Raw genomic sequence first — 12,220 nt, 5'->3', positions numbered from 1 at the left:
TTCTGACAATATTTTTGTTATTTCCTTTTTATTTTAATATTTATATACATAAGAAGAAAATACATATGTTATTATATTTACATATAATTACATAATATAATATAAATAATAATATATTAATATTGCCGAAATTATACTTAAAAAAATATTTATATATATTTTTTGGTATATTTCTTATATTTACGTATATATAATTGTATATATATATATATATATTATATATATAATATATATATTATATAATATTTTATATAAAAAAGCAGTATACATAGAATATTATATAATATTTAATTTGAACATACTTATTTTATTTATTTAATATAGATAATATTATAATATATTAATAAAGTATAATTTATATATTAATAAAATATGAAGTCCAAAAAAAGGTCGCAAATTAGAAAAGGAAAAAATTCAACATGCAAATATAATGATCATGAAAAGAACAAAAAGCATATTACAGAGAGAACAGATGATTTGCATTTGGGTCTTACAGAAGGTAATAATATATAAAAAAATATATAATAAATATATAAATAGAATATATAATATATTATACATATATATATATATATATATATATTATGTATATATTATGTTGAATTTTTTTGTATGTATCATAAATATGTATTATTATTATATATATTATATATTTTGACATTTTAGAAGTATAATAATATTTTTATATATAATAGAATAATTAATGAATTTTTTAATAAATTCATTTTAATTTATATATTATTTTATATTATATTATATTATATATATTTATCTATTATATAATATTTTTTATTTTATTTTTTATTTCTTTTTTTAAATAAAATTATTCTTTTTTTTTATATATTATATAAGTATATATTTTTTTGACTTAGTCTATTTATTAATAATTTTATAAATATATAATTTTTTTTTTTTTTTTTATATCTTATATAATATTTTATAAATAATATAAAATTTGTAAATGCAACCAATATATTTAATATTATTTTGTTATTAATTTATATTTATATATATATTAAATAATATTCTATATATTATTTGATTTTATATAATATATGTGGTTATATATATATATATTGAATATATTTATAAGTAATTTTTTTTTTTTTTTTTTTTTTTTTGGTTGCAAGGGGTTATTTATTTTAATACATGAGATATATATATAATTATATATATATATATATATATATATAATATAATATAATGTGAATAAATACATATTATAATATATATATAGCCCATTATCAAAATGAAGATTATTTATTTATTTATTATTACATAATTTATGTTTTTATAAAAATATAAATATTTTTCCTTTTTTTTTATTTATATACATTTTAGTAGAACAGAACATAAGTAATGTGAAAGAAGAAGAAAATGTATTAGTTCTTGATAAAAGTAACGAATTGAATACTATTGCATGCAATGAGAAAAATATTGGATTAGAAGAAAAAGAAAATATTCTAGTTAATATAAATAAGAATTATGTATCTGAAACTACTGATAATATATCATCAGAGTTTAAAGAGACAGAAAAAATTATACACGATAAAAATTTTGATAAATTAGATAAAGAACATAATAATACAAAAGATAATATTATAGTTAATAATATGAAAAATGCGTCTGATAAAAAAAGTGGTATTCTCACCACGGTTTCTAGTTTATCGAATGATGAACTTATAAAAGATATTGATGAAAAAAAGATAATTTCTGAAAATGATGATAAAAAAAATGAATTAAATGATAATAATAATAATAATAATAATAATATTTTAAAAAATAATAATAACATAGAAGTTACTTATAATATTGATAATAAAGACAGTGAAACATTAAACAGTGAAAATAATTTTGTTCAAGATAATTCATTACCTAGTCCCATTACAAATGAAAATCATCAAGATGTAAATAATAATGTGAATAAAAGAAAAATTAAAAAATTAGTTGAAAAGAAGCCTGATGAAACTAACACAAGGAAATTAAGAAAAAAATCTGTGAAAAAGAATAAAAAAGATATAATTTATCCTTTGAATGGAGAAATTGTAGAACAAATTGATTGTGTTAAAAAGGAAATGACAAATGGAAATCTTGAGCTAAAAAATGAGGTGTCTTTTGAAAATAATGAAATGATTGTAAGTTGTATACAAGATGAAAATGTAAAAAATTCTGATTTTATCAAAAATGAATATAATAAAGAAACAAAAGATATCACAGAATCAAATAACGAGTTAGAAAATAAAAAAATATCGTACAATGAAACCAACCTTTCAGAAAATGACGCTTTGATTGTGATGTCAGAAAAATCTTTAAATCCATATGTGAATAATGATTTAGAAAATTCTACCGGCAGTCCTATGAATAGCTTTTCACAAAGTAATATAAATACTGAGAATACGTTAATGAGTAATAATGATATTATTAATAAGGTCGTGCAGGAAGGAGACGTTCTTATGGATGAACAAGAATCATCACAATTAAATTGTGCAAATGTTATGAATGTAACATCCAAGGTGATAAGAAGAAGGAGGATAAGAAGTAAGAAAAAATCAATTGATAAAGACATAAAGGGTAGTAATGAAATTCTGTTGTTAGAAAATATAGAAAATAATAATAGCATACATATTAGTGGTAATGATAGAAGAAGTACCAATTTATATATCGAAGGTGCTCAAGCTAATATAACTACAACTGAATTAGTTCAAGAAAATGCTTTAGCAGTAACGTTTACAAGTGAACGTAAAAGAAGGGGAAGGAAAAAGAAAGATCCAAATAATTTTGATTTTCTAATAGAACCCCTTTCAAAAGAAAAAAGAAATAGTGTTGTAGTCGAAAAAAGAATTATACCTAGAGATAATGAACCTAGAAGAATTCGAAAACATGATACAAGGGGAAAAGAATTATATGATAATATGGATGAACATGACTTAAATCTAGTACATAAGTTAAGCGATAGAAAAAGTGGAAGAAGTAATATTGTTAATCATTTATTGCCTTTTAGAAGATCACGAAATTTTTATGATACTGAATCATCTGATAATGATAATGAAGAAAGAAGAAGACATAAGAGAAGGCATATGAACTCCTTTGAACGATCTGAAAGAGTTAGAAATAATTTTAGACGTAAACATCTAGGAAAAGAAGCATTTTTAGAAAACGTGGATAGAAGACTTTTTCCAAATGAAGATTTTATGGTTAAAGAAGAATTTATGGATAATGTTAATAGTTTAAATACTGTATTTAATTTTAATCATGAGTTTTTAAAATTTTTACGTAAAGTAAGTAGATTTGAAGATATTAATTATGATGCCATGTTGAAATTTTTAGGAGATATACAAATAAAATTATCACGTAGTATTCGAGACGAATTCCCTCCTGAATTTTTTGAAACTCATCATGCGAGCGAATCTTTTTACGCCATGAGTCATATAGTGGATATCTTGAATAATAATAATGAAATTTTAACCAAGTTGAATCAATTGGAATACAAGTTTTATTATGATTATTTAAAAAATAAATCAATTCAGAATATATATAATAGTAATTCTAATTCCAATGATAAATTTGTTAATAATAATAAACACGAAAGTGTAAACTGGAATATATCAGCACGTGATATAACCAATGAGTCTAGTTATCGAAGTGGGCAATATCATAATGCTGAAGAAGAAGGCGGAGAAGTTTTTGAAATATCTAGGAATGAATGTAATATTCCTTTAAATAATTCTAATAATGAATATATAGAATCTGTGGATATAAATATGAATGAAAGTCGAAGAAGCACAGGAGGAAAGGACACCTTAACAAATGATATGAAACAGGAATATGATATGTATATGAATAATGATACAAGTCATAATAATAATAACAATAATAACAATAATTATGTTGGAGATAGTAGTAGAACCATCCGTCATCGAATTAATCATACGGAAAATACTGCTGCAACAAATATTAATAAAACGAATGATCAATGTGTAGATGCAAATGATAAGGATAATGAAAATGATGATATATCTAGGAGAATTATGGAATTGGAGAAGGAAAAGAATCATGGAACTATACGAGATGATGTACAAAATGTTGACGCGACACATAAATTAAGTATGCAGAATAGAATTAATTTTGTATGTGATGAACTTAATCATTTAATTAAAAAAACTTTGAAAAGTGAAGTGGAAACAGATGGTAATAATGCCTTTGGTAGACGATATGAAAATATATCGGAAAGAACATTATATAAAAATTATGTATCTACCAATTTATATAGAACTAAAATAGTAAAGGATGATGAATATACAAATGAAGGAATACAAGGAAAAAAACTTGAAGAAGATAATGGAAAAAGAAGAAGAAGGAGAAGAAGACGAAGAAAAGGTGAAGGAAATTATGAAAATATTGTATTTTCATCAAATAATAATGATACAAAAAATATGGAAGGAATTGTGATGGACAAATATTCTGATTATTTTAGAAAGTTAAATGAAATAAGTCCAAATAGAATAGAAAATGAAAGAAATGATGATTATAACCGTGAAGAAAGTAGTTGTTCATCATCAGATGAATCGTCCAATTACAATTTTGTATGTACAAAAAGAAAAAATGAAAATAACAACAACTTGAACAAAAAAGATATTAGCGAGAACAAGGAGTATGAGAATAATAAGGATAAACTTAATTTGACTTTTGAATGTATTAATGAAGTTCATAATGAAAAAGAGGAAAAAGCTGATAAAAATGAACCTAATAATTTAAGTGAATTAAAATTTAATAATAAAGAAGATGAAGAATTTAAAATTAATAAAGAAAATGCTAATATGAATTTAGACAATGTGTTAAAAAATGATAATATGAAAGAAAAAAATGAAAATCACAACAATGATGGAAATAAGGATAATATATCAAGTGATATGATGGAATGCTGTAAGGTGAAGGAAGAAAAATTTGATACAAAAAATGGGAATACTACATATTTTATAAATAATGAGACAAGAAAAGATATATTAGAAGTACATGATTTAAATCATAAGGAAAAAGATTTTGTTAATCAACCTAATTGTACATTACAAGATATATTTTTGGACAATACTAAAAGCAATAACGAAAATTATAATTTAGAAAAAGGAGATGAAGTAATAGACGATGAACATGCAGGTACAACTGATAAAGAAGAGGAAGATAATGAAAACATAACACATGGAGATAGTGTTTTAAATGACAATGATGTTGTAAATATTAATAATAATACTACGGAATCAGAAAGAAATAGAAGATCAACACATATTAATAACAATGATTCCTTGGTAAGAATACAATGTGCTCATTCCTTAAGATATCCAAACGAACATCAAGAATTTCATAGTACCCAAGAAGATATTTGGAAAACAAAAGAATTTAAAAAAAATTATACAGATTGCTACAATTTAAATATAGATTGTAATGCTGCTATTGAGAATATGACCAGATATGAACGTGAACAAACTATTAGCAATTTACTAAAGGATACATTTAATCTTAAGTATGAAGATTATTCTAATTTAAATATGGATAAAACACAAAAAGAAATTTTAAACTGCTTAAGAATGATATCTAGAATAAAAAAAATATTTTTTGATGAATGCTCTAAAATGATAAATAATCAAATATCAGTTCTAGAGAGAAATTATACAATTCCGGACTGTTCATTGACCTTATTAAAAAACACATTTGGATATAATGAAAATGAAAATTGATTTAAGAAAATATATATATATATATATATATATATATATATATTTAATATTTAAATTTTTTCTTATACAGTTTTTTCCATATATATATATATATATATATAATATTTGCGTGTTATATACCATAACATTAAGAATATATTTTTAATTTTATTTATTATGAATTTTTTTATATTAATTTTTTTTTTTTTTTTTTTTCCTTTTTTTTCATTCATATATAAAACCGAAATAAAAATTAAAATAATAGAATAATAAATAAATAATATATTTTGGTTAAAACGGGATTAAATAAATAAATATATATATATATATATATATTATTGATGAATTTTATTTTTAGATTTTTCTTTCTTTGATTAAATGTATATAGTTTCAAAATAATCTTAAATCATAAGAGATTATTACATCTTTATTAATTTTTAATTTTTATATTATAATAATTGTAATAGTAATTATGCAAAAAAATTTTTAAATTAAAAATTTCTACTATTCAGTTAAAAATATAAGCTATAAAATATATATGATTATTGTTAGTTCATTAACATATATATATATGGAGTGAAAAAATAATAGATTATACATTAAATGATAAAAAATTGTCAAAAATCTAATTACGATAAAGGAATAATAAAATAATATTAAAAGTATATACATGTTTTGTATATAAAAATAATATAAATACTTTTTAAATATGCTTTATATAAATATATATATATATTATTACCGTGTGTTTTTTGTACACATATATATAAATATATATATTTATTTATTTCTTTTTTTTTTTTTTTTTTTTTCGTTCTTTATTTCTTTTTTAATATATGCTGCTTTTTTAATATAAAATAAATATATACATTATCTTAATTTACACATAAGTAATTTTAAATATATATTATGAAACTCATTTACATATTTCTTGTAGTAATGGTTAAAAATGCAGAATATTTTTTAAAGTTTATCTAAATATTGATCTAATTGTGGCATTTCAACTTTAATACCTTTTCTTTCTCTGATGTTCATAATAATTTTGTATGAGTTTTTGTTTGAATCAAATGGATCGTCATATAATACAGACCAGTGATCAAAGACACATTGTGGGAAAGCTTGACCAGATGTAGCAGCACGTAAAGCTGAGGTGAAACCAAATGATTCAGAGACAGGTAAGTGAGATTGTATTTTTAATAATGGAGTACCTAATTTCTGTTCTTCTGATATAACAATACCTCTTCTTTTGTTCAAAACACCATACACACCACTAACAACATCTTGTGGACAACTGATATCGACAAGATAGATTGGTTCAACTAATCTTGGGAAAGCTGTTAATTCACATGCATAAATACATTTTTTACATGCAGGCATAATTTGTCCAGCACCTCTGTGGATAGCATCAGCGTGCATATGAACATCTAACATTCTGAATTCTATACCTCTCATATTTTCTTCACATAAAACACCTTCTTTGGATGCCCATTGGAAAGCTGCAACACAATGTACTTTAATTTCGTTCATGTATTGAATACCACTTGTGTTATCTGTTAACAAGTTAGGACCAATAGTTTCTGGACCGAATGCCCAAATTTTAAGAGCTAAGTTCTTATCCCATTGAAAGTTGCTGTGTAAGTAGTTTGCTCTTGTTTTTGGATCATCTTTATCTGATACTTTATTTTTATCTATAGCTTCTGGTAAACCTTCAGCTAATGGATAAGCTTTCATGAATAAACGGTTGTGTTTGTTTGGTGATTTTCCTAAACAAGTTATGGTAGATTCTTCTGTTACTGTTTCTCTGTATGATACGACTGGATCAGATACAATGAAATCAATTTGTGCATATTCGTCTTTTAAATCTTTCAAACATATTTCAATATGTAATTCACCACAACCAGATATAATGTGTTCTCCACTTTCATCGGTAGTACATAAGACTAATGGATCCGATTTTGCTAATTTCTTAAGACCGTCAACTAATTTTGGTAATTGTTTGCTATCTTTTGGTTTGACAGCAACACGCACAACAGGTGACACACTGTATTTCATATCAGCAATATTGTGAGCTTCTTTAAATGTAGTAATAGTACCTGATTTTACTATATATTGATCTACACCAACTAAACAACATGTGTTACCACATGGAACATCTTGTACTTGTTCGGTATATCTACCCATCATTAAAACAGTTCTCTGAATATTCTTTTCATACAAATCTGTTTTTTCACCTGGAACATAGTGTGGTCCTTGAATTCTAACTTTTTGTCCTGTAGCTACAGTACCAGAAAAGACACGACCAAAAGCATAAAATCTACCCTTATCAGATGTAGGAACCATTTTTGATATATACATCATTAATGGACCATTAGGATCACAATTACGGATGGCATTAGCTGCTTCATCATCCATTGGACCTTCATATAAGTTTTCAACACGGTATTTTTGTGCATCAGCTGGAGAAGGTAAGTGTGTAACAATCATTTCTAATAATGTATCACCTGCTGGTAACCACAATTGCATAGCTTTTTTTAAAAGTTGTTTTCCTGTCAATAATTTGTCATCTCCTTTTAATTCGACACCAATGTTTGTTAACATTTTAGTATATTTTTCTTTATCATCATTCATGATAGATTGACACAAGTTTAAAATTGGTTCCATAATAAATTGACAGAAACCTCTTTTATAACCTTCTTGTTGATTCTTAGACCATTTTTTGGTTTTGGCGTCATAAAAACTGTTACCCCATAAACGTTGCATCATTTTCTTTTTTTCGATACCAAATTTTTTGGAATAGATTCTTGAAAAGGTTTCTAAGGTAAATGCCCATCCTTGTAAACCAGAACCAAAAGATACAGTACCTTTTTCTGGATATACTTGAATATCACCCATTAATTTGTCAGTATATGTAGAGATAATGACATTAACACTTTCAATAGTTCTTGCGAAGGTTTGATAAATATCTTCAACTTCCATTTGTAATTCCAATAAAGCTCTGTCAACTTTATTAACGTGTAACACAGGCTTAATCCTCTCTCCTAAGGCTTGATATAAGACAGTTTCTGTTTGTACACATACACCTTCAATAGTATCAACAACAACTAAAGCACCATCTGTAACTCTTAATGCTGCAGTAACTTCTGATGAAAAATCTACATGCCCTGGGGAATCAATAAGGTTAATTAAAAAGGGCTTCTTTCCTTCTCCATCTTCTAAATCATGTTCAAAATACATAGATATACCAGTGGATTTAATAGTAATACATCTTTCTTGTTCATCTTGCCTAGTATCAGTAAAACGAGCATCTCCAGCATTCTTACTAGATATAATACCAGCTTTAGAAACTAGAGAATCTGTTAATGTTGATTTCCCATGATCGACATGTGCTATAACAGACATGTTCCTAATTTGTTTGGTTTTGTTCATGATCTCACGAACTTGATCTACCGTAAAGTTCACCATTTTGCTATCAGTTTTTTTTTTTTTTTTTTCTTATAAATAAATTAAATATGTGTTATGAATTTTTCTTTATTAAATAAATAAATAAATATATATAAATATAAATATAAATATAAATACAAATATATATATATATATATATATATATTTTTAAATAATATTTATATAAGTATAAAATAATTTTTTTAAAAATAAATATATATTAATATAATATATATTATATATATATATATATATATATGTATTCTTTTTTTATATATATATTTATATATATATATAAATATAAAAAGTATTTACAAATCCTTTTTATTATTTTCTTATTAATTTTATAAACATATATATATATATATATATATAATATATTATAATTTGTTTATTTTTTCAATTATTCATATATAAATTTAAAAATTTGTTTTTAAAAAAAAAATTATACTGAATATTTAATTTTCACAAAATGTAATTTTAATGATGTTTAATATTTTTATTATAAAACTTATTCAACAGTTTTTTTTTTCTTATAATTATCATTTTTATTTATAAAAATTAGTATATATTATTTATAAAATATATTCTTCTTGGTTTTTTATAATTTTAAATTGTATAACAGATAAAAAAAAAAAAAATAATTAAATAAAACATAAATAAAAATAAATATTTACATATAAATAAAACGTATATAATTTACTTAAATGTATTTTTTTTTTTTTTTTTTAATGTAATAAAATTTATAACAAAAATTATATGTTACAAAAAACTGTGCTTATTAATAAAAAATATAACATACTTATTATTTTATATATATATAATATATAATATTTACATAATATAAAATGATATACATCATATATTATATACATTAATATATATTTTATAAACTCTTAATGATATTACATATTTTAAAAAAAAATTATGTTAAAAATATATATTTTATTATATATATATATATATATATATATATAGTAAGATCCATAAAAATGTATATTTTATATATAGGTAAAAAGATTTATATATTAAATATATAATAATAAATATATTACAATTTTTTTTAAATTTATATAATATATATATATATATATATATATATATATGAAAATTATTTTTTTTTTATTCTAATACTTTTTTATTATACACATAAAAAACAAAAGAGTATCCATAGAATATGTAAGTATATATTATTTATTACATATATATAATATATATTTATTATATATATATTATAACTTATATGTATTAAAAAAAATATATATAATATTATATTATATTATATTATATTATATATATGTTTATATACACAATAAATTATATTTTTATAAAAAGAAAAAAAAAAAAGAAAAGAGGGGAAGTTCATATATGTATATAAAATTCTTAGTATACAATAATGTATTGTAACGAACATATTTTGCTTAATTAATTTTTCAGTGCAAATAAAAAATATTTAATTATAAATTTTGTTTCTTATAAACATTATTGTAGAGAATTTAAATATAAGAGCACTATAAGAAAAGGAGGGGATATAAAATAATATATATTATATTCACGATTTATATGAAAGTATATATATATATATTCTATCTACGCTCAAAGGGGTATATATTATATATATGTATAATATATGGATTATTTAATAAAAAAAATATATTATAATATTATATATATAAAATAAATTAATATATATATAAATATATATTATATAATATTTATTATTATATATATTAACATTATTATTTAACAATATGATGTTATTATAATATTATAATAATTAAATATTTTTTAATAATAATTATTAAATATTTTTGCATATATACTTTAAAGAATGTATAGAAATATATATATATATATATTATAATATAATATATATACAATTTTTTTTGTATAAAAAGTTAAAATTTATATAAATTAAAAAATAAAAAAAAATCCATAATAAAACAGTTTTATATCCTTAAATATTTACCTTTTTATATTAAAATATTAACATAAATATATCTTATTTGAAATATCTTGGTAGAAGATAATTTTTTTTTTTTCCAATATAATCAATGTATAATTTTATAGGTTATAACAAAAATATGAAATACATTTTTAAATAATTTAAATATTGTTAAAAAAATATGAAAGTATAATGGATTACACATAATAATGTATACATATGGATATGTATAATAAGCTCTAAAAAATTGGTTTATGAATTTTTCGTTATTTCGTTATTTTGTTTTTTTATTATTTTTTTTTTTTATTATTTTTTTTTTTTTTCCTAAAATCATATTATTGATAAATTTTACAAACAGTTATTTTTGGACCATTAAATAATTTTTTTTTTTTTTTGTGTATTATTTTATGATTATTTTATTTATTAATAAATTGTATTTATTAATATTAATATAAGCATTGCAAAAAAAATATGTTATATAGACATCGAAATAATAAAAAAAAAAAAAAAAAAATTAATTTGTAAAAGAACAATGTATAAATATCATTTTAACAATGTTCAAATTTTATGATGGAAAATAAAATTTATTATATCTTATAAAACTTTTGAATAACTTATGTATTTAAAAAGTTTGTTCTTTAATAATTTATAATGAAGATCATATACTTTATTCTTTTCTCTTTTTTTTTTTTGTATTCTTTACTTTGTGTTTCTTTCTTTTACTTCATTTTAAGATAAATGTAACGTATTCTTAAAAATAAATAATTGATAAAACACAAAAGGGAAAATTATACAAGATATATTACCATGTGCACATTATTTATGGATTAATAGAACAATAAATTAAATATAGAAATATTATTGTAATAATGTTGATTTTATAAATAGATAACATTTTTGTAATTCTTTTATTTTTCCTTATTTTTTGAAAATAGATAATTTTTTGGATAATTATAATATATATATATATAATATATATATATATTTGTGTATGTGGAATAATATATAATACTTCATATTATGCTTTATATATATATATATATATATATTTAAATATTCAAAATATTCCTAATATTATTTTATATTATAATGTATTAAAATAAAAATATTATATATATATATA

At 20.7% G+C, this 12,220-nt stretch overlaps 2 protein-coding genes across 2 annotated transcripts; one reads left to right on the top strand and one right to left on the bottom strand.

Annotated features, from left to right (window-relative positions):
* Window positions 1-372: 372 nt before the first annotated feature.
* Window positions 373-5,732, top strand: PRSY57_1450500 (hypothetical protein; the record flags this gene model as incomplete). The annotated part of the gene is made up of 2 exons (XM_012910101.2): window positions 373-499; window positions 1,342-5,732. 2 exons carry the CDS (start codon window positions 373-375, stop codon window positions 5,730-5,732), a joined length of 4,518 nt encoding a protein of 1,505 aa, XP_012765555.2.
* A 942-nt stretch (window positions 5,733-6,674) lies between these two features.
* On the bottom strand, window positions 6,675-9,173 carry PRSY57_1450400 (elongation factor 2; the record flags this gene model as incomplete). Its single annotated transcript, XM_012910100.2, has 1 exon — window positions 6,675-9,173. One exon carries the CDS (start codon window positions 9,171-9,173, stop codon window positions 6,675-6,677), a length of 2,499 nt encoding a protein of 832 aa, XP_012765554.1.
* Window positions 9,174-12,220: the final 3,047 nt, after the last annotated feature.

Source organism: Plasmodium reichenowi, chromosome 14 (assembly GCF_001601855.1).
Source record: "Plasmodium reichenowi strain SY57 chromosome 14, whole genome shotgun sequence".
Classification (NCBI taxonomy): domain Eukaryota; phylum Apicomplexa; class Aconoidasida; order Haemosporida; family Plasmodiidae; genus Plasmodium; species Plasmodium reichenowi.
Note: the sequence above shows the minus strand (reverse complement) of the source record. Positions and strands in the feature narration are given on the sequence as shown.